At 41.2% G+C, this 23,968-nt stretch overlaps 1 protein-coding gene across 6 annotated transcripts in view; it reads left to right on the forward strand.

Annotated features, from left to right (window-relative positions):
• sgcd (sarcoglycan, delta (dystrophin-associated glycoprotein)) overlaps positions 1-23,968 on the forward strand; it is a 375,763-nt gene that overhangs the window by 288,251 nt on the left and 63,544 nt on the right. For all 6 annotated transcript variants that reach the window (XM_031307940.2, XM_036008800.1, XM_036008801.1 and 3 more), the window contains 2 exons: positions 7,146-7,233; positions 10,552-10,671. In XM_031307940.2, the coding sequence (XP_031163800.1) occupies positions 7,146-7,233; positions 10,552-10,671 (208 nt within the window). The remainder of the gene's footprint in view (positions 1-7,145; positions 7,234-10,551; positions 10,672-23,968) is intronic.

Below are 23,968 nucleotides of genomic sequence, written 5' to 3' on the forward strand. Positions count from 1 at the left end.
GCATCCATTTGGCGCATTGGCTGTGTGTGATGCTGATAATATGTCAGTGTTGTGTTCACTGCTTGTTTCTGCTGCCCCCAAATGCCAAGAAATCCAGTTATAAATCAGGGTAATGATGCCACATTGTAATCCTTATGATCTTGCTGCAAGTCATTTTTACCAGTCATTTATTTTTGTCTTGAAATTGTGTCTGACCTGCAATCAAACAACCCAACTTGCAGTCATATATAAAATGCAACAAATGTTTTACTTGATAAATAAGCTTACTTGTGAAATAAGTGATGAATAGATAAATTGATTAATCAATCAACTCAACCACTTTTCACAACCAGTGGCGGCTAGTGGAATTTATTTCAGGGTAGGGGGGGCAATGCCAAAAATTAAGCAGACTTTACAAAATATAACCTGTAACACTGGACAAAATGTGTTAGTATAATGTACACAAACACAGAACAGCTCATATTTACCCTATTTGGTTCCTAGCAATAACCACAAAAACATTTTCTTAAGATAATTATTGACACCTTTTGTTACTGAGCTGTTTAAAACTAAACATATTTTCTTTTTCTTTTAGATTTTTACTTTAATATTTAATTTCCCAACCATGGCCAATGTTTTTTAATTGTCACAAGTGTTAACAAGGCTTCGTCTGTTCCTTTTGATTCAGAAAAGGAGGCCAGGAAAGCAGAAAAGTGCCTTAGCATCACAACAGGCAGTTAGCTATGACATCTTTACAAACCAGTTGTTAACAACAGATTCTATTCTTTACCCCTGTCACTGCTTTTCTCATCAATTGTGACATCACGCCCTGCTACACCCCGTAAAGCCCTGCTATGCCATGAACTACTACAACTACTATTTCTAGTCATAGTTCCATTATCTTTATTGTGACTATTATTGCCACTGTTCATCACACCCCCAACCAGCACCATCAGACATCACCTACCAAGAGCCTGGGTCTTTCCAAGGTTTCTTCCTAAAAGGGAGTTTTTCCTCGCCACTGTCGCACTAAATGCTTGCTCTTGGGGGAATTACTGGAAATGTGGGTCTTTGTAAATTATAGAGTGTGGTCTAGATCTACTCTATCTGTAAAGTATCTTGAGATAACTGTTGTTATGATTTCATACTATGAATAAAATTGAAATTGAAATCACGCTGATCCAGTCCCAAGTTGTTCGACAACAAGTTTATCCGATAGCAATCTTCTCTCAAACTGATTTTGTTTGGGTGTCGGCTCCATGTTGTGGTTGCCTCAACTCATCTTTCAGTTCACGTTAACGCGTGGGTTGTCAGTCACCCATCATAACACTATGGGCGAGATTTGGGGCGGAGGGGATCTGCAGGTCTGCCCGTAGCAATCCGTGTATCTTTCGTTTTTCAAAATAAAACCCCCAAAAAGTAAAAATAAAAGACTTGTTTACTCAATACTCGTTTTCAAAACCAAAATGAATTATTAGTTTGTTTTGCGGGGCCTCTGATAGCGTCTTTGTAGAGATTGCTTCTGGGTCACGCAATTTAAGTCAGTTGAAAATGTCCGAAATTGGATGAAACGTTGGTTTTCTGTTTTTCTTTCCATTTTTCATTCAAGCACTAAATCGGAAATTGGAAAAACGAGTCGTTATCAGATTTTCCTTTTGGTTTTGAAAACGAGTATTGAGAAAGCAAGGCATTTTTAGTTTTATTTTGAAAAACGAATGAACCAATGGTACACTGATTCCATAGCCCCTTTATAAGCCGCTGGACCAAGCTGAATTCCTGAAAAAGCCAACGTATTGCTCCCAAAAATTGGTGCTTTAGCTCCACTTCCTGATGTTTAATTCAAGTGAGTTTTTGTGTAGTCTTCGGAGTAGCTCTGCCTCTGACATATATTTTCTAAAACTAACTCCAATCCACATACTGTATTTCTCCAAGCGTCTCATCTAACGCCTCCTTCTTTTTCTCACTCTGATTCCTCTCTGTGTGAGAGGCCTCCTGCTGGGAGAAATATAGTCTGTTGCATTAGTAACGATGTGAAGGGGGAGACGGAGTGGATCAGACAACAAACTAAACACATGTACTGTACACAAACATCCCCGAAAGACTTCCTCTCTGAGGCATTTCAAGAGACGGTAGCAGAGAAAATAACTGTGCAGAGAGATTGAACAATAGGGTGGCTGCTATGAAACATAACATACTTTATACATTACAGGACCTTAGTAGCACAATATAGACTGTCCCTTGTTTCTCATCAGATCATGAATTAGATGGGTGGTCAGGAATTTTGGGTAGTGACTGATAAGAGTTAGATTATAGAAGTCCAGTGTTTTCCGTGGGTTTGTGGAAGACTTAGGTGGACGTGTTTGGTGGAAGGGTTTAGGGGGTCCTGTCTATTTTTCAGTAAAAGAAATATGCAATTTCACATCATTTTGGACCATTATTATTACTACAATATCTGTGTCTAAAATGTTGGAAAAGCTAGAGCAGATGATTAAATAAATAATACTCAAAAAGCTTGAAGACAAAACTTGCTAAAGAAGTCCACTGGGGACCAACTACAATGATTAGATCTAAGAAAAGTCATTTAATCATCATCATGTATACTTTATTAATCCCGCAAGGGGAAATTACAATGTTTTAGTTAGTTTTGATGCTTAGTTTTGATGATTTCGCATTCATTTGGCTTAGGTTGTGCCCAAAACGGCTTGGGTGCTGCTCCTATAATTATCTATTCTGGGATAGGAAAAAAACAAATGCTCAGACTTGTTTGTATTTCTTTTAAACCAATCACAATTGTCCTGGGTGGCGCTAAGCCCCGGTTGCAGCAACGATGCTGTTGCAAAATAGACAGCAGAGATAGCGGAAGGGGAGGGACACACACCAGATGTCAGGCTTTATCCTTGCAATGTACATTCTAATTAATTATTGCTAATTATAATAACAATTTGATGGACACTGGCAAAGTGGGTTTTTTTTAATAATTTTTTGGCTATTTCAACCTTTAAATGACAGGATAACTGTAGATAGGAGAGAGGGGATAGAGAGGGGAAAGACATGCAGCAAATGGCCGCAGGTCGGACTCAAATCCTGGGCCGCTGCGTTGAGGACTGAGCCTCTGCATATGGGCGCCCGCTCTACCAGGTGAGCTACCCCAGGCGCCCCTGCGGTGGTCTGGGTGCATGGTGGACATTGTTGACCGATTAGACATATTTTTTCATATTGCCCATCTTTTGTCCTGTATTGATGTCAGCACAGCTGCAGGTAATGACAGCTCGCGAGTTAGCAGTGACTCCTCAGCACTCTGACTGAGGCTCTGCTTTGAAACTAAAGGCCCCTTAAACACTGTATGATCTTTGGCTGCTGCAGGCACAGTTGACAATCATGAGAGAAATGTGATGAAATTGTTGCTTTTGAATCCAAAAATGTACGTACGTGCCACATTGGGATGTCTAAATCTACTGTAAGCACCAACCTGTTATTAATTATTTCTCTATTTACATTGTAGTGCAACAATGTAAACATTGTTCAGTTCGGCAGGCATTTATCTCATTATTTGCCATCAACATCAACATGGTTATCATGCAGTCACCGATTTCGAGCAAGATGTAATTTGACTAAGGATGCTCCGATGCATCGGCTGGACATCAGGATGGCTGTCAGCCCTATTTACTGTCAGAAGGTCTGTTCATTCACACCTAAATTCCAACCCGTCGGGTACAGTGAAACATGCTTGTTGCTGTAAGATCTCCGTTATATATGGTTTACGGAAACAGAAGTCTTATTTTCCTAAAACAAGTGGGGGAAAAAATACATTTTTGTTCAGTTTTGTTCAGAGCTGTGCTTTGTTATTACCCCTCTTACATATATGTAAAGTTCATTTGGAAAGTGTGTTCGTCAGTCAGTGTGCTGAGGAGTCACTGTTCCCCCCGTTTGCACTGACCTTTTACAGAGCCTCTATCTGAGCACATGGTCAGTCCTCCTGTTTTATTCTGTCTTGTGTTGTGGTGTGTTTGGCAGCTTTTCAATCCCTGTTCAGTTGCATTCCTTTTCGATTTCCTGCCCTAATGTACATTTAGTCAGAAAACGGCCTCACTGTAGTTATGAGGAAGCTTTAGTTGGATCCCAGTTGGGTTCAAAAGCTGGGGCACTTACAGTATACAATCTGGGCTCTGTGTGTGTTATTGGTTTGAGACAAAGTGTGCTTGAAATAAACGTAGGTAAAACCAAAAAAAGCTTCTCTTACAGCAACTTTTAACAACCATTAGATAAGTCTCTGGAAATTGTCTGTAACTTATCAGAAAACATTCTACTTTTAAAAGCCGCACAGGGATCGTTCCTCCTTAGTTTATTGATTTTCAACAATGGCAAGCATACTTTGGTCACGGTGAATAAGTAAATGGCCGTAAGTAAGTGCTTTTTGTTTGAATTTCAACAAAACTAACATAGAATGAACTGTGCTACTACAGCGCCTCGTGATAACAGAATTGTTTAAGTCACACACACTCCTCAACCTTTAAAGACGGAGTGGACTTGTCAAAGCTGACGTGCTCGAATGACTCCACAGCTAATGTTAATGGATTTATCCGCACTGCTACACCTTCTATTTAGCAACTATTTTCAAACTTCTTGTTAGTTTTAACAGTCAGGTCACACCACATTGTTATTGTGAGAGTTTATTTCTTGCATATCATAGATTTGGTGTATTTACTGTGAGAACTTCAATAAGTTTAGCTAGAGCCATAATGTTATCAGCATTATACACACAAGGCATATCCCCTCCTCGGCTGCGAGCGCAGCACAATGGTCAGGCCGTTATCTCTAATTAAGAAGTTGACTGAGGCATGAAGATTAGTCGGGCACAGAAAGAGCAGAGTGTCCAACGTGATCAGCATTACAGATTGGTGCAGGGCACTCTGGGAAATGGAAGTTATCAAATAGAGCAGGAGGCTGAAGTGTGCAGAGCACTTGGACACTTATGGTGTGTGTGTGTGTGTGTGTGTGTGTTGTTTAAGTGTGAAGTTGTTACACTTTTGTTTGCATGTGTGTATGTGCTCCGGTATGTTTTAAGTATTACAGTTGGCTCAGCCCATGTAAGCCCAACCACCAAGTCAGCACTGGTGTGTACCAATCAGGTGATCCGTTTGAAACTGTTGACACACACACATAGCGTGTACACATAGGGTACGTCCCAGGTCCTTGAATTGCAACCACGGTTCCTTCACTTGCTTCCCTTCCTAGTCCTTCCCACCGAGGAAGCATGTGAGAGATGCGAGGAAATCATGCGAGGAGAGAGGAAACGAGAAATTGTGTTTTGGCGGCAATGAGACATTCTTTCCTCTGAAGCGTCACAAGGATTCGTTAGCTGTATGAGCCGACTTAGCAACGGTGTTCAGCTGCACAGCTTCCCGGAAGGCTGCTCTCGTGTATCCTCGCTCATAGCTCCTCAGAGATCCAGCCTCGATCCTAGCTCCTCGGGACAGGAATTAAAGCTTTAAGGCGGCCTTCATGAAGACAGACCAGAAGGACTTCCAGTTCTGAGGAGATATCAAATAGGAGACTTGGGATCCCCCCAGGATGTGACAAGTAGAACACAACCATAAAAGACAAAGAGGACTAAATGTCTACACCCGCGGTAGCAGCTGTGTGAGGCTGTGCACAGCTAAATGCTAACTTCAGCATGCAAACATAATCGCAATAACAATGCCAACATGCTGATGTTAAGCACTTATTATATGTACCACGGTCACCATCTTAGTTTAGCATTTGCTAATTAACACCAAACACAAAGTACACCTGAGGCTAACGTCTTTTAGCAGGCATTTGATAAAAAAGTATTGGACAAATTTCAATTGTGTCCAGATGATGGTGCTGAAGGAAATGTCAAGGGATCAAGTTATAATGCAGCCTAACCCGGATTTTCCACTAGGCGATGTGATGGTCAATGTAAGGGTTACAGCTGGAACACACCGGGCGCGTAGCGTAGATACGTGCCTGATTGTGCGCCTGGCCATTCATACCGGACGTGTATTTCTACGCGCCAGTCACAAAGCGATCCTTCTCCTCTCGGCTCTCTCTCTCTCTCTCTCTCTCTCTCTCTCTCTCTCTCTCTCTCTCTCTATATATATATATATATATATATATATATATATATATATATATGATAGAGACAGGATAAGGGTGGAGAACATGGTCACTCAATTACATTTTTTCAATTTTGGCTTCATTGGCATGAAAGTTTCCATAACAATGTTGCCAAAGCATCAGACAAAACACAATAAATAGTTGTACATTAACACAATATTAGGATGGGTTTATATCACTCTCTCAAGTCAAGACAGCCAAAATCACCATGAACCTAGGTGGGTTTTTTTATGTGTTTTATTTTTGTAAAGTGTCCGGCTGCACTGTGGTCTTCCCTATACCCTATGAACGGACAGATTGGATAACAGAGGCGCCGAAATAAAAATAGCTACACCACGCTGCTGTACACGACGCTTACACGCCCGGGGTGTTTTGACTGTTGGTCTTATAAATGCACTATGTCAATGAGGGTCTTCACAAGTACCCTCTTGTACAAACAAAAATACCCATTCAGTCGGCTGTGTCCCATTAAAGGTCCTATGACATGCTGCTTTTTGGATGCTTTTATATAGGCCTTAGTGGTCCCCTAATACTGTATCTGAAGTCTCTTTTATATAGGCCTTAGTGGTCCCCTAATACTGTATCTGAAGTCTCTTTTATATAGGCCTTAGTGGTCCCCTAATACTGTATCTGAAGTCTCTTTCCCTAAATTCAGCCTTGGTGCAGAATTACAGCCACTAGAACCAGTCCCACAATGAGCTTTCCTTAGTATGTGCCATTTCTGTGTCTGTAGCTTTAAATGCTGTTGAGGAGGAGAGAGGGGGGGCAAGGTGGAGGGTGGGGGTGTGGCCTTGACCAACTGCCATGCTTCGCTCGTTTGCAAGCCATGATGTCTCTCTCTCTTTCTGGCATTTTCATGCCATGGGACCTTTAAAGAAAAGTCTGTATCTAATGTTTTGTGTTCAGCAGGTGATGTTTTTTTACATTATTTTCTCAGCAGTAGTCATACTTGAGCAAAAAACTGCATTAATGATTTAATTACCATTGCACCACAGACTTAATGAATAAACTTGTCCATCTCTTCGCAGGGCCGGCCTCTGTTCCTGCAGTCATCCAGAAACGTGTCGGTCAATATCGTCAACAGCAACAACCAGCTGCTCACACAACTTGTAACAGGTGAGCCATGTGTAGCATGCTTTCGTGTGGTTTATTGATGTGTTGTTATTTCAAAAGCATCAAACCTGACAAGACTGACGACATCAGCTGCAACAGATATACCACACGTGGAATGTTCCACTGGTCATTGAAGAGATTTTCTTCCCTTGTCCTTGGGCACATTTCTTATGTTTTTTGGCCACCTGGAGTGTATGATGAGACTTCTGGGAACATTGATCATGATATCCCCTTTACCGATTGTTTCATGTGAGGCCTGGCGAGGTGAAACTGTCCAGTATTTTACATTTACACAAAGATTTAAGAAACCTCTGGGAAAAGGAAACCCCAGACTTTTTGTATTAGATATGTTATTTCTCATCATTTTAATCATTGTGTGATTTTAGAGTAAACTTGGGACCCTTTGAGGTGTCCAGACTCTCAGGTTGGGAACCACAGCTCCAACTATCAGGAGTCACTGCCTTGTTTTCTTTCAGCACATGGTTAGCAATAAGCATTAAACATTGACACATCATAAATTCTTTCTCTGTTCACCTAAACTGTGCCAGCAGAGGCCTCAGTTGCGCCACTATAACTCTGCGATCGCACTTTCTTCTTTACATTCCCCCATTCTCCGCCCTGTCACACTGTAATAGAGTTGGCAGTCTTCTGTGAATGGAAATCACTTTGTGTAAACATGCACAGGAAGTGTCTCTCACGTTTAAAAAGTGGGCTGGCATTTGCCTTCTGGGTCTGAAGAGGAGGAAGATGAAGTCTGCGCCGATGTTTCTCTTAGGTGACTAAGCGGCGTTCATGAAAGGGGAGGAACTTCACATTCTCAGATGGAGAGTGACAGAATCAATTGCGCGCATGTCAATCATCACCCCAGTGCGAGTTTTCTGCCGCCGCATGAGACAAAGCAATTTGAGTTGGACGGAGTGGTCTACATTTTCTATTTCTTGTTTGTCGTGACACCACTCTCAGTTTGGGCAGCTTGGATTCGAGTATTTTCCTGCAGACCTTCAGTGAAATGTCGTGTTGGAAATGTCTTTCACCAGCAGGTCACATCTGGATGAAATATTTCATCACACTGCTCCAGATTGTTTGCTTTATTCTAGTTTTCTCATTATTTTTGTTACTTATGTTTTTTTCTTGATTCAGAAGTGTTGACTGACAACTTTTTGAATGCCATCAGACTTCAATTGTTGAAGTCTAAAGTTTCAAGAGATGAACTCAAAGCATGTACACAAACATTTAGAGCTTTCATTATCCTTGTTTCCAGCTGCAGTAGGCTGCTATTTTCAACGAAAAAGCTCTAATAAATCTACTTTGCGTTACCTGCCCAGCATGAAATGGCTGACAGACATGTTTTTATCTGGTGGAGACCAAAACAGAGCTAAAAGGAGAAACTATTTGCTTCAACACCTTCGCCCAACAAGTCCTCCAAACCATATGACGATATAGGTTGTTGATATCTACCGTCTATTGCAACCCACAGGAGCCTTTTTATAAATTAGTGCCCTTAGCGGTGGCAGGAAATACGACCCACAGAAGCGTTTCCCGTCTTAATATCTAAACGATAGAATGCAACGGTTGCGGTTTTTAACACATCGGTAACATTGTGAAACAGTTATGTTTTAAGGTTACGTTCAGGCACAAAAACTACTTGGTTATGTTTGGAAAAAGATTGTGGTTTGGGTTAAAATCAGACGTTATGTTACTTGATTCCCAGGTACGCACGTGACACAGACCATGACATAGGTCCGTTTCTTCTGTAAAGTAAAAAAAACAAAAAAACTTTCTGTTAACTTTTATTTTCAATTTGGACATGAACCTTGGTCTCCTGGATGAATATCCTGTGTTTGTTTGACCCATCCACCACCCCAACCTGCGTCTTCAAGCCGAATTTGGCTCTCTTATGGGTTAATGGTTAATGGGTGAAAGCGTAACTCTCGCCAAAATGCAACCTAGGGTCTTTTGTGAATGTACCCAAGTCAAACTTTTGTTTAAAAGCATATTTAGGACGGAATCGCCACTTTTAAGATTTACCGTATTTTCATTTTTTCGGTCAAATGGCCTTTTGAATGGGAGTGCTAGGGGCACTTTTATGCTAGCCTCAAAATAGCTATTTTTAAAACACTAAGAAGGCTCGACACAACATGAAACTTTGCTCGAAGTATCACCAGGGGCTCTACACCTTAACGAAAGCATTGACAACATTGTTTGTGTACCCAGAGTTTACTAAAAAGAAAGATTTTGAGCAACTCACTGTAGCTGTTGTTCTTCCGGTTGCCGTCTATCGAGCCAGTCAAAAATAGTCGAGGGAGGAGAGTAAAGATGGAAAGCTCCAAAAGCTTAGTTCCATATAAATGCACGGATAATTTGTTGTTTTGTTGTTAGTGAAACACAATATTGACCTTGTAGTTGAAAAAGGAGCCTCATATAGGAATGACATTTCCTCCTATGGAGTCCGTTCATTCGCATTCGGAGATCGCCTATTTTTGACTGAGAAAATGGCAGATAGTGTAAACAACAACTGCTAACGTGAGTTGCTCAAAACCTTTCTTTTTAGTAAACTCTGGGTACACAAACAATGTTGTCAATGCTTTCGTTAAGGTGTAGAGCCCCTGGTGATACTGGGAGCAAAGTCTCATGTTGTGTCGAGCCTTCTTAGTGTTTTAAAAATAGCTATTTTGAGGCTAGCATAAAAGTGCCCCTAGCATTCCCATTCAAAAGGCCATTTGACCGAAAAACGAAAATATGGTAAATCTTAAAAGTGGCGATTCTGTCCTAAATATGCTTTTAAACGAAAGTTTGACTCGGGTACATTCACAAAAAGAACCTAGGTTGCATTTTGTCGAGAGTTACGCTTTAAGGTTATGTCAGTGTTTACACGGTTTGCAAGAAAACCAAAAACTTTGAATGTGATGTACTGTATGTCTGACCAAATGATGATGTTAGTCTGCACTATAGTACAATACAACATCAGACCTGGTGGCCTGCCTATCTTTATTCATCGTTGAAGTTGTAACAGTTTATCCAGTTGACACTTCCTGGCGAAATACTATGGACCTCTTTGGCTTTAAGCCGAACATGTTGTTGTTTAATATTCAGCATTCTTATGAATGACACCAAAATTAATTAAAAAAAGGTATGATGGGGTCTGGTTCTAAAGTAATGTTGGGGTATTCGATTTGCTTAAGTCAGCAGGGCCTGCAGGACACCTTGAATGTCTTCCACCTGGATGTATTTTAAATGTTCAAATACCGAGTTGATTCAGTAAGAAATCAGCTGCAGTCGCTCCTCTTTGATGTCTCCTCTCTTTCCATGTGTGCCAATCAGGATCCAGTGGATTTAAAGCACGAGGCAAGATGTTTGAAGTCAAATCCACCTCTGGGAAGCTCCTCTTCTCCGCCGACGAGCAGGAGGTGGTGGTGGGCGCCGAGAGGCTCCGAGTGATGGGTGAGTGAGCAGCTGACGCGTACGGAAGCTGACCGGCTGTCAGGATCTAAAGTGTGAAATGACGGAGCATACTTGCATTTGATGTTGGGGATGTTCTGACAGGGGATATTTTGTTTTTTACTGACCGTATTTGTAGATAGATTGTCGTTGCTGTGACTTTGGTTCTTGTTTGGTTGTGTAATATTGGCATCAAGGAGTTAAAGATGCAGTGGCGGTTCTAGGGGGAGGCAAGGGTGGCCAGTGCCCCCTTAATATTAAGCTTCGACCCCCATCTGGCCCCCTAACTGTAGCAAATATTTTCATACATTTTTAAACCCATCTTTATCCCCAAAGAGGGGATATTGTTCATGTGTAGTGATGAATAATATGTAGGGTAACTGTAGGGGAATGACTATTCTTGTGTTTATTGTTATGTGTATCGTTAGTCTTTTTAAACCAAACCTATGGAGGGTTGGTGGTATACTGTATAACACTTGTATTCTATATATTTGGAATTGCATATGGGCCATGGCTACATTTACAATTCTTCATTTTGGTTTTTAAGCGGAGTATGGACCTTTTTCCCAGCAGACATTTTGACTTGTCATAGTAGGAAAACGATGGCTCAATTCCATCAAGTGTCCCAGTAAGCTATTTCAGTGAGTCAGCATGCACAATACCAGGGCCTCTCCTAAGTGGAATGCAGCCATCATTAATGGTTTGGAATACACCTGTGCTTTTCCTACTATGACATGTCAACATGTCTGCCATGAAAAAGGTCTATTGAGCCAAAAGCGATCTCCGTAGACACAAGTGTTTTTAGCTCCGGTAGAAGAACTAATCTCCGTTTAAACTAACTGGCCCAAACCAAAATATCTCATCAACATTCTCGTGCACTGGTCATAAACAGGAGGCAGCGTGTGTACTCCGCCCGTTGCTGGTAGTTGCCATGGCAACGTTAGTAGCTTTGTTTCAGAGAATGAGACGTCATGACCGATAAGACCCAATCAGGCGGTGAAACGTTGGCGTCAGTGTCGGTGTTGCCAAAGGTCTCCGTTTGAGGCCGTTGAGACTGAACAACAACCCTGCAGATTCCAAACCAAAACGGGTCAGAAGTGTTTTCAAATGTCTCCGGTTTCTGAAACGCCAGAGTAGTGTGAATGAGAGGTGTAAACGTAGCAAAAGATATTCATTTTTAAACCAAAAGGTAGCAATGTAAATGGAGCCCAAGTCTGGCCCCTTCATTTGGCCCCTTCTTATTGTGGAACTCACTTCTGAAAAAGTGGGTAAAGCTTCCCTTTAGATTTTTTATGGATAGGAAAGGTGCATTTTTTTATTACCTTGTGGAAGTATAATTTAGGGCTGCATAATGCATCCTTTTTTTTTTGTCATCATCGCAATATCAACTGGCGCAATAAACGCATCGCGTTAGTAAGGCTGCAGCCTCACTGAAAATATCAGCAGAAAACTGCACTTTAAACTGTCATTCTTATTTTATTGCTGCCTTTTATATTCAATGTTCAATTTGTTGAATAAAAGCATGTTGGAAATGATTTCCTTTCATTTGTTTTGAATTCAACAAGCAGTTTGTTGTATTTTAGCAGAATACTGAAAGCAGCGGAACTGAAAACACCTTGACATCTGTTTATTTATCGCAAGTAACATCGTTATCGCGATATTTAACAACGTTAACGCATGTTTTTCTCATATTGTGCAGCCCTGGTATACTTTAATTATGACTTATAATTGTTCATTACACCACCTGGAAATTCTCACTTCACCTATTCCAACTGGAAAAGTACATACAGATACAAACACACACACACACACACACTGCACTCATGTAACTGCTGATGTGCCGTGTCAAACTGACATACAATAAATGCTAAGTAGAATAATCTAATGCTTATATTAGCATCATAAGCAGTCTGTGGTGAGGAGAGCAGGGTTCAGATCTGTGCAGGTAGCTCTCGTGTATGAGAGGAGTAAGATGACAACTAGCAAGACGGGATGATGTTTTAAGCTTCAGTTTTGTTTTTGGAGATAGAAAATGAAAGCTTGGTGAAGAGAGTGATGGTGGAGAGCATATATATATATATATATATATATATATATATATATCCAACAGGACGCAGGGGGGAGAAGTTGACATGTAGTCCTTAGACAGGAAGCAAGAAGTGACCAAGCTGTTGTGACTGCAGTGGCCGGTAGGATTGGGCATCGAGAAGCGGTTCCAACTTGGAATTGTGATTTTAATGGAATGGTTTCTTTATTGGAATCTTTTGGTGTGTTGATGTGCTGCAGCCAAGGAGCACAGTAAGCGGCAGTGTTGTAACTAGGGATGTCCCGATCAGGTTTTTTTGCCCTCGAGTCCGAGTCCGAGTCATTTGATTTTGAGTATCTACCGATACCGAGTCCCGACCCGATACTTCTATAATAATTTAACTTTATAATACCTCCAGACCGCAGACATACTCGCGCTTTCCGCTTCAAGCTGCTTGCTGTTCTACTTTGTCGGCATTTAACCAATAGCGTCTCTGCAACAAAGTGATGTCATGCCACACGCGTTGCTGTTTCTGTGTGGAGTCAAAAGGGTCTAACTCTGTGCCACCGCATAACTATAGATGTGTTAAAAAATAATGAGAATATATATACATATATATATCCGAGTCCTGATCGGGAGGTAACGTCCGATTCCGATCGAGTCTGAAACCACGTGATCGGGCCTGATTTCCGATCACGTGATCGGATCTGGACATCCTTAGTTGTAATGTAACAAAGTACTGCAAAGTCTGATGGGAAATAGAGTCCGCCCACAGGAAGTGGCAGACTTGAGCTTAATGGTGACTTCCCTTTTCTGAGCTCGATGTCACAAGAATAAGGAATAAGCCCAGGTGCGAGTACCTGACATGCTTGGCATTCAAGTGGTTTCACGACATTAGAACACTGTTGCTAGGTGATAACAAAAATGGATGCCACTTAGATTTTTTTTTAAAGAAATTGTTAGTAACAACAGGACATTGACAATTAGTCAAATGTCAATTAATTAGTGCTAAATTACTTTAATAAATAACTCTGACACATTTTGTCCTTTTCCACTCAGGACATTTTGAGCAGTGTGTGTGTGTGTGTGTGTGTGTGTGTGTGTGTGTGTGTGTGTGTGTCTTTGTGTCTCTGTGTGTGTGTGTGTGTGTGTGTGTGTGTGTGTGTGTGTGTGTCTTTGTGTCTGTGTGTGTGTGTGTGTGTGTGTGTGTGTGTGTGTGTGTGTGTGTGATATCATGGTAGGTGATAATGATATCATGGGAAATATGAACTGCTCCACTTGCAGACAGCAGGGCTTCCAAACATGAGAAATAACTCCCAAAGACTTTTTTTTCAGACGTGAAACTCTCTATATTAATTAGGTTTAGAGAAATCAGTCAACCATGCTGCTCGAGGACCGATTTAATCATTGGATTTAATCATTACCTATTTCTTATATTTTATACACTCATTCATACAGCAGAATAATAAGGAAGGAGCGAAAATAACTTTCAGTAAGCAATAAAACATACAGTGCTAGATGTTGAGCCGCAGCCAGCCAGCCAACACACACACACACACACACACATACATATGTCTGAAGTTGTGATGTCTTTTATATACAGTTTATCTCCGTTTGAGTTTTTTAAGATCATCCCCTCTCATTCTTTATTTCTTCCTTTCTTTCCTCCCTCCTACTTAAAAAAAAAACATTTTTCTTTCTCCTGTTCCTGTTTCCTCTCTAACATCCGTCACCGTTATATTTCCATCGGCCGTCATTCCCCATCACTCAGCCCTCCGCCCACCCGCTCATCAATCCACCCATTCAATCTCATTAATAGATAAACAGATATTTGAAGTGTCTCCCTCTTGAGTGGGCCGCACATATCCACTTAAGAGCTCCCATGGGTGCACTGTCTCTCTCTCTCTCTCTCTCTCTCTCTGACTTTCTCACATTCTCTCTGTCTCTCTCTGACACACACTTTTCAGAACCCCCTGTGTGAGCAATTACTCTTCATCCTCATCTACATCCATTTACATCCTTTCCAGCCTCACCGAGTCAGAGTTCATTACTGTCACCCACCCTCAGCAGCAAGTGCTCCTCCTAACAGAGGGAGACATAGATGGAGGGGGGGGGGGGGGGGACGAGTAAGGACAGGTAGTTTTGTGAGTGTTTGTTTGACACAGCATTTATTTTTTAAGTCAAAACCATTGAAATATTCACCTGTCGCTGCCTATTTACACTCAGGGTTATCTTTAACATCCAAACGTCCTGACAACCAGAAACACAACAAGCTTATCTCTTTCTAAACCAACCGCCGTGAAAGCTGTGTGAGCACCACACAACAGCTACTCGTGGATCCTACTGCTCATGGGTCCTCTTTGATTTACAATTTGAAACTGGAAAAGCACAAAAAAGATTTTTTTTATGCGCCAGTCCGAGCAGACTAAGAAAACTTTAAAGGGGACATATTATGCCTTTCTGTATTATCATATCATATCTACAATGTTATGTCGGATTTTCATGTAAAACGTGACCAAAACAAATCAAATAATGAGGTAAACGCATTTTAGAGAAATCCCCATAAGCTAAAACGTTCAGATTTCCAACTGCTCTGAACACTCCAGATTCAACAGTTTTTCTACTCTTGGCTAAATATTAGGCAACTCTAAGCCGGACTTCTATGATTGGTTATCTGCTCCAGGCAGGAACTACTGAAGTGTTTTTTTTAAGCTACTGCGGTGTTAACATTGTTGCATGTACCTACATGCTACGGCAGTAATATATGTCATCTTGGCTGCCAGTGTTTTAAAATTCCCCCAATTCCGCTTCACATTACTCCTGAAACATTTCTGGTTATGGAGTGTTTGGTTAATACGCCTTATCTGTGTATTTTTGACTGTAGAAAGTGCTGCTATATTCCATTAGTGTCCACTGCTAACTATAGTAGCTACATGCTAACGGCAGTAAAAGTTGTCATGTTCGCATGTTGTCATGTTCGCTGCCAATTTGCTAAATTCTCCCCAATTACGGGTGGCATTACTGCTGAAACATGTCCAATTGGGTAGTGTATGTTTTAGAAGCCTTTGACTGCGGTTTTTGACGGTAGAACGTCTTGCTTTGTTCCGTAATCTAACGGTAGCCTACTGCTGAATATTAAGTAGCTGCATGCTAATGCCACATAGCTGTAGCTAATCTTGGCGGCCAATGTTGGTCATTTCTCCCCATTTCCGGGTCACTTTACTGCTGGGACATGTCCAGTAGTGTAGTATTTGTTTAGAAACCTTTATTAGTGATTTTTCACGGTACAAAGTCCTGCTATATACTCCGTTGCAGTAGCTCCAGCTGATACTAGTGAAACAACAGCGTAGATTCCTGGAAGCACTCTGGCCAATCAGAGCAGACCAGGGTTTGTCAGGAGGCGGGGATTAAAGAGACAAGCATTCCTACAGAGCGTCTCATACAGAGGGTGAATACAGGTGCAGTAGCCATGGGCAGTATGAGAAAAATAGTGTTTTTTGAACATTAAAGCATGTAAACATGTTCTAGTACAAACGCAAACTACAAGTATTAACATGAAAATGCTATATAATAGTTGCCCTTTAAATAAGACTAACAGAATTAAACAAGTATTACGGCCAAATAATTATCTGACTTCATTGTTATAACTAACTTTTCTTGGAGCCTGAGCAGTAAAGGGATTAAAACTCTCAGGTTTATCCTCAGGTTTAGATCTGGACTTCACCAAAATCCCAGTGATTCATGCTCTGCGGGTCATGAATATCCACAGCAAATGTATTGGAAATCTGGCCGGTGCTTTTTGACACAACCTATCACGGAACAGAGTGTTTGTCAAGGTTTAGACACGAAAACAAACTACTTAGGGAAAGATCATGGCTTGTGTTAAGGTAAGGGGCCCTTCATCATCATGGTATTTTTGTTTTTGTACAGAATATTTACCCTCATAATGCTTAGTAACAGGCCTTTAGTGTGAACTCATCATTGTGGTCCAAGGAAGAGTTCAAATCAAGGGCAACTTGGTTAGAGGTGCTTCGAAGACATTTTGTGTCAAATCCGAGAGACTTCTTCCGCAGTTTTCCTGGCTATCCTTTCTAACTCCCGTACCATGCTGAGGTTGTTCATACCAAAATGCTTAGCAAGATGTCTATGAAGGTTCTCAGTCATCCAGGTTATAGTTACGAGTTAGAGATGAAGTCTCTCGGATGAGAGAATAAACGTCTTCAAAGCACCTTTTAAGCAAGTCCGTTTGCCCTCGATTTTAACCCTTCCTTGGATAACTATGGCCTGGATGACTGAGAACCTTCACAGACATCATCCTTGTGGTCCACTTTAGTCCCAGGTAATGCAAGTAACTCAGTAAAACACCTCCCACTTGTTTGGAGAGCGTTCAAAGAACATTTCACAAAATGTTAGGTTTTATTCTCTGTTGAACTGAGATTCATATTAAAACATACAGAGTTGACTTTGAGTAATGATTTAAACTGACTGCAGGATTGTCTCTCTTCTTTTAACTAATGCAATCCAAGAGCCAATCAAACAAATCATGCATACATGTAGTGCCCTCTGGAGACAGAGGCGACAGAACCAGAAAGATAAAAGCACAAAAATCATTATTGAACTCGGTCTTTCACAACACTTCAGTCAGTGGTGGTGACAACTCTAAAAAAAAGCCATTGGGAGCAGGTGTAGGGAGAGAGTCGGAGCAGGAACACAGAGGGAGAGAGCGCCAATGATTTGCCAATTACTCCATTTATCTCCACAGCCGTTTGATGAGGCCGCTCAGGGCTACCGGGCTAATCAAACACCTTGGCAACCGCTGCCTCAGCAAACAGAGACGGCCCTTTGGGTTCCCAACATTTTTTCTTAGGTGCAGCACCTGAGTGTGTATTCCTGTCTCTGACTGTTTTATTCTAATGTGTCTGCATGTGTCTTTGCATTTGAACTGGATGAGGATTGTCTAATAAATAACTGCTGCAGGTCTTCATTTGAAGATTTTCAATGTAGCTGCCAGTGAGATTACCAACCAATCCAAGTCCACCAAACCATACATTTATGGGAATGTGTAGTTTATTTCTACCCTCTAATACGACGCACAGGAGCGTTTTTTTTCCCGTCCCCATATCTGATCCAGAGAACTTAACAGTTGGGGTTTTCAACACTAAATTCAAGTTTTGAAATGGTTGCAGTTTGGTTGCGTTTAGGAAATAAATAATATTAAAAATAAATATACTTGGCTATGTCTAGGCACCAAAACTATTTAGTTATGTTTGAAGTTACCTAAAGAGACTGTGGTTTGGAATGAAATCATACTGTACTTACTTCCGGTGACGCAGAACAAGTTTCGTAAAGTTAAAAAAGTTTACTTTTATTTTCAAACAGGACATGATTTGTGGATGAAAGTCCCGTGTTTGACCCATCCACCACCCCAACCGACCTCCTTACGTAGAATTATGTGCCCTCTTTGCTTCCTTCATAATAACTACGGCCACTAGAGGCCGCTGCCACTATAAACTTAAAGATGAGTCGTAATGGGCGCCTGCATAGCTCAGTTGGTAGAGCGGGCGCCTATATATGAGGTTTACTCCTCGACGCAGTGGGCCTGGGTTCAATTGTGGCCCTTTGCTTTTTTTAAAAAGAGTCGGAATTGCTGCTACTTATGGGGGCATTTTTGCCAGTCTTGAAATACCTGAATGTCAGTATCAATTCCTAAACAATATTTTTCTCTATTTTATATTTAACAAAATAAGCCACACTTTTCAAAATCAACATTTTTTAGAAGAATTTAAACACAAACAAGTACAGGCCAACGTAATATATGGTCTATTAATGACAATTTTTTTTTTTTTTATAACATTTGGGAAGTATTGGATCAATGGACATGTCCTATATTTGAAGAATTTTACCAAGTATGTAGTGCCGGTTGTTAGTACGCAAAGTTTCCGTATTCAGATGCTGCATGAATTATTTGGTCATTACTCAAAAAGTATTGTGGTTTGTTGTGTGTCTGTACATGGACCTGGCACATTGCTCTTACAGTCACTCAAGATCTTTCTCTTAAAGGTCCAATGTGTAGGAATTTCTCCCATCTAGCGTTGAGATCATATATCGCAATCAACTCTATCGTGCCACGCAGTTCAAAGTACGTATTACAGCTACGGTAGCCTTCACGCCTCAAAAATCCGGTCTCTTGCTCTTTTCAATATCCTTTTTCTTTTTCTGGGTGAAGAAGAAGACTCCTGTTCCTGAAATTTGGATTTTGAATACGTGTGGTCCTCCATGTTTCCTTCTTCAAACTTGCTTGGGGCCGGGAAGCTACGATACCCATTAGCAGCATTAGCAGCAGCTGTGAGTTTATCATGTGACAGCGAAAACGTGAAAGGCGGAGGAGTATATCCTAAATGTCTCTTACCGGCTAACGTATTTCAAGATGGAGCATGAATATGGAGCGTCTACCCCAGTTCATGTGAATGCAAATGTAAAATTTCAAGCCAATAGGAATACTTGGAATTGATGGTGGTGGTAAATATTCATGAAAAAGGTTAAGTTAAGTTTAAGTAAGTTTGTGAACGGGCAACACAGATGTGGATAATGAACAACTAAACACGTTACACGCTGGACCTTTTAAGTACAACCAATTTCAGTAAAATGTATTTAAATGCATGCTATGTCTATCTATCTGTGCATGCGATCCTGTGTGTCCAACACACACGAGTGAAGCAGCAGGTGAGTGCAGATCCGACCTGAGGACGAGCTACTATCTGTTCCCTCGTCCCTTTGACGTATGAAGGGACTGTAGAGGCTTATAAAGCTGCCACATGTCATTACCAAGTCCTTCCTTCCCCACCAATAAAATGCATAATTATACTGTGCATATAACTTTAACTGGCCCGACTGAGGTCATTGGAAATCCATGATACCTCTATCATTGGCTTCATTATGGCTTCTACAGCTATTTACAGTCAAGTCAGACACGCTGACTGGCTCCCAGCAGACAGACAGTAAATGAGAACACAAACAGGGGGAATATGATGATCGGCTGGGTCAAATCACTGTTAAAATACTTTTTTTATGGTTTGTTTCAGCCCACTTTGGCAGCAGATTTGTTACACAGGAGAATGTGCAAAGAGCTGTAACACAGATAATTACAGAATTGTCACATTCAGTTGTGACTATTTCAAAGAACATTGCTCGTAGGCTAAAGCCATAAACCAAAAGATTGATTCTTCTCCTCCTTGTTTCCAAAAAATGGTTCCATGAATTGATCTTTTAGTAACTTTAAATGTCAGTCCACATGGGATGAACAGGGCCATGGGCATACTGAAGTCATAAGTCCATTTTGTCTCCCAGTTTTTTCACTTTGGCATCCAGCCAAACCACATATCATTTTCTATCACAAATTATAGCAAAATGTCATTGTTTTTTCCCATGTGCTCTCCAAGGGCCCTTCTAGTTCATAAATGTAATTGTTCAATAATATATTCTGTAAACTTTATCTCCCTGCATTATGATTTCATTCTCGTTTCAAAGCCTTGTCTATAATTCCAAGTATAGGCTTTAATTCTGACGGAGAATACAATACCACATCCTCTTTTTTGTATTTGTCCAACATGATTAATTAATGTAGACCGCAGTACACGCTTACGAGGGACTTACAAAGCATACAAGTATACTTTTGAACCCATCCAGCCGGAACCCTGAGGCAATTTCTTTCGTTTAAAAATTGAAATTTTTTTTGAAGAACGGTATCCCAAAATTCTCCATTTATGCATCTGTCAAGTCCTATCAATATGAGTTAGATAAAATCCAGAAGGGCAGCAGCTTGGTACAGTAGCAGCGGTTTGTAACTCAATGGGTCAGCTAATATTGCTTTCCAGTGAGCTGCACTCGCTCAGACCAGCCTAGAATCAAACTCCAGTTCCAAAATAAGCACTGCTCACTCATGCGATGTGTTCATGCGGTTTCCCCCTCAAAGCACAGGAGCAAACTGCTGAGCAGCCGACTGGACTGATAAATACAGTATACAGCTTACAGCAAAGGGTGGACAAGGCCAGAGGTATTTAAACTTTTACAGGCCGGGAGTCCAGAGGGACAAACACACAAGTCACCTTGGCGCTCAGGATCAGAGTCATGTTTACATCCCTGCTTTGGAGGGAACCAGCACGAGGAAGGCAGGTGGCGACTTATATAGTCTCCACAGCACTGAAGTAAGGTCTGGTCCCTCCACAGATACACTCCTGGATAGGAGAAAAGAAAACGGTCCGGGTTGTTAGCATTTCTTTAAACCAATCACAATCGTTTTGGGCGGCGCTAAGCTCCGGACGCAGCTCCGGACGCAGCGACAATGCCTTTGCGAAATAGTCTCATGAAGGAACTTGTTTTGGTGGAACATTTGCACCCCGCAAAAGAAAACGTCACATACGATATTAAATGAAGTGAACTGTTGACACAATACAGTAACGTGAGCTATTTAAATTAGCTGATACATGGTTAAACCTCATCAGCTCTTACCAGTGTGTCACCGTGTGTATTTTGTCCATAGCAAATTTCCACCAATCAGTCCCAAAACGTCCCAATTAGAGAGTAAATGCCGTAAACCTATTCTTTGTAAATCTTTACAATCATTCCCCAAAAGAACCAAGCAGGCCTGCCACGATTCAAATTTTCTTCAAAACTTGCCATTTTCAGCGTGTAATGTGAGCTTGCTAGCTTGGAGGCTCTGGTTGCTGTTTCTCAAAGTGAGAGTTTAGAACGTAAACACAAAGAAAGCTGAAGGTGAGGGACATCCGACGGAACTTCCAGTGGAGCCGGAACGATCCAATAAATGAACCGTTGTCGATCCAGACTAGACTCATACAACACAGAACTATTTTAATAAACACAACTGGACTTATGTGGTTGCTTACTGGGCTGTGTGGAGGCTTAAACATGTCGTGGGGAGAAGGTCTGGGAGCTTGGTCAGGTGTACTAAACTCATGACTTGTACACCTTGGACCAGAGTTTGTACCTTGGCTAATGCTTTAAGGCAACATTGATGTTTTCATTGTTCAACCAAGACCAGGATATTTTCAGTGGTGTAGTCTACGTGATACGCAGGTATACGCAGTATACCCACTAAGAAAGCTCCAGGATTTCCATATACCCACTTAAAAATGCCAAGTAACATGCAACAACATACTTTGTTATATTTTTGATATATTTTGAATGTCATCTGTGTTATTCTTCTTCGCATAGGCTAAATAAAGGTAAAATAAGCCTGGGGTGGGGGGGTTCGGGGTAGCCTCTAGCTCACCCAGTAAGAGCGTTCGCCCCATGTAGGCTGAGTCCTTTGCAGCGGCACAGGTTCGAATCCGATCTGCTGCCCTTTGCTGTGTGTCATCCCCCATCTCTCTCCCCCTTTCCTGTCTATCCACTGTCACTATATAATAAAAGGGAAAAGCCCCCAAAAAATAATCTTAAATAAATAAGCCTGGGGAAGGACACCCAGACCCCCCACTATGATATGCTCCCCCTCCCCCAAAGGCAGATTCTGGCCCATATATATAGGCCAATATATTTATATACAGTACAGTATACCAACTGCAATACATTAGACTACACAACTGGATATTTCCTTAACCATGAGCCATGAGTTGCCTAAACATAATACAAATAAATGTTTATCATTCTTCAGTTGCCAGACGCGCATTTACAAATGTTGCAGAAACGTTCAATACGACCATTTTGTTTCTCCCGAAACGTATTAGCCAGTGTAAATGACTTGTAACTTGAAGACACGGTTGACTCACCTCAAAAGATTTTTTAAAGACTTTGACGGGCTGAAACATTGAGTGTAGTTACAAACCTTTAGGTAGGAAACTAATTGGCCTGAGTTGGGAATGAAACTAAGGTTGTCAAAGTTGAAGGTAAACGTGCTCAAATGCACAGACTCAAACGCTTTTGTTGGTGTGAGCCCATGTGATGTTCTCTCTGTTGTACAACACATCATTTCACACCTCATTTTTCTTTCTTTCGCCCCCGCATGCAAGCCACACATCCAACACTTGCATTCATCATAATGAAGACCTTTATTGCCAACAAATGATCCTTGAGTTTCCCCCACAACACAATGATACACATACTGATTTTCTTTTTTGTTGTAATTATAATGAAACCCCTTTCATTACCCTCAATTATGTCCCATTGGCTCACTAAAGTCCAGGCTCAATCAGAATGAATTTGGCCCCACATAATAGGAAAGAAAAGACTGTAGGGTGAAGAAGTGAGCACAGGAGGAGAGAAGAGGAAAAGAAAGGTGAGGAGAGAGAAAGGTAATTGGAAGAGAGTCTTCGCCCCTCTTACCTCCGTACGACGTGTTATCAGCAGCTGGTCTGCTTTGATGCACTCGCTCAAGTAATTACCTCTCCATATTATGGGACTCGGCCTCTTTCATATTCTGCAAAGCCACATCAAGGATGGCTTGATGATTACAGCAAAGTATTGTGTAAGACAAAAAAGATTGCTCTCTTGTCTACTCGCAAACATGTTGTACTGCAGAGACTTCATCTTCCTCTGGTAGTCTAAATGAGAGTCATGCAGCTCTTTGGTGAACATCATGATCAATGATAATTCCATGTTCAGATTTGGCCACATTTACAACCTCAAAATACACATTTAGATAAAGGATGTTGCTCACAAAGAGCCATCAAAGCTTTAAGCTGTTAACTCAAAGATTACATATTCAAATGTTTTGTCAAATTTAAAGCACAGTTGCTTTTCTGAAGCGTTTTTAGCTGTCCATCAGTTGTAGTAAAATACACATCAATAGGCAAACACCCCTCTTACTTTGTAATTTGAGTCATTTTATTCTTGTATTTGCTTGCCTTACAAACAGAGCCCCCCTGGGGGGGTCAGCTGAGAAGGGGGTACTTATATGTAATCCCCACAGGCGGCCATTTATTTTTAAAATGATTTAATTGGTCAGCTCTTCTAGACTTTCCAAATATTATCGGACCGGATGGATAAAATTCTGATAGTGAAACGTGTCATTTCGCAGGTTCGCTCAAAAAAAATGATCCACTGGTTTACAGACGTCTCTTTCACCATGTAAGTCTATTGAGAGTTATAACTGTTTGGCCTGGTGTTGCTCAGACAGGAAGGGTCTAACGAAAATACAAGATCAGTGAGACAACTCACGTTTGAAATGTTCATTATAACAGCAGGACATTGTGTTTGGCGGCCAGATTCAGCCCTCATCACTCCCTGCAGTTTGGGTTTGCATGAGATATTGGGGAGTGG

This window comes from Sander lucioperca, chromosome 13 (genome assembly GCF_008315115.2).
Source record: "Sander lucioperca isolate FBNREF2018 chromosome 13, SLUC_FBN_1.2, whole genome shotgun sequence".
Taxonomy (NCBI): domain Eukaryota; kingdom Metazoa; phylum Chordata; class Actinopteri; order Perciformes; family Percidae; genus Sander; species Sander lucioperca.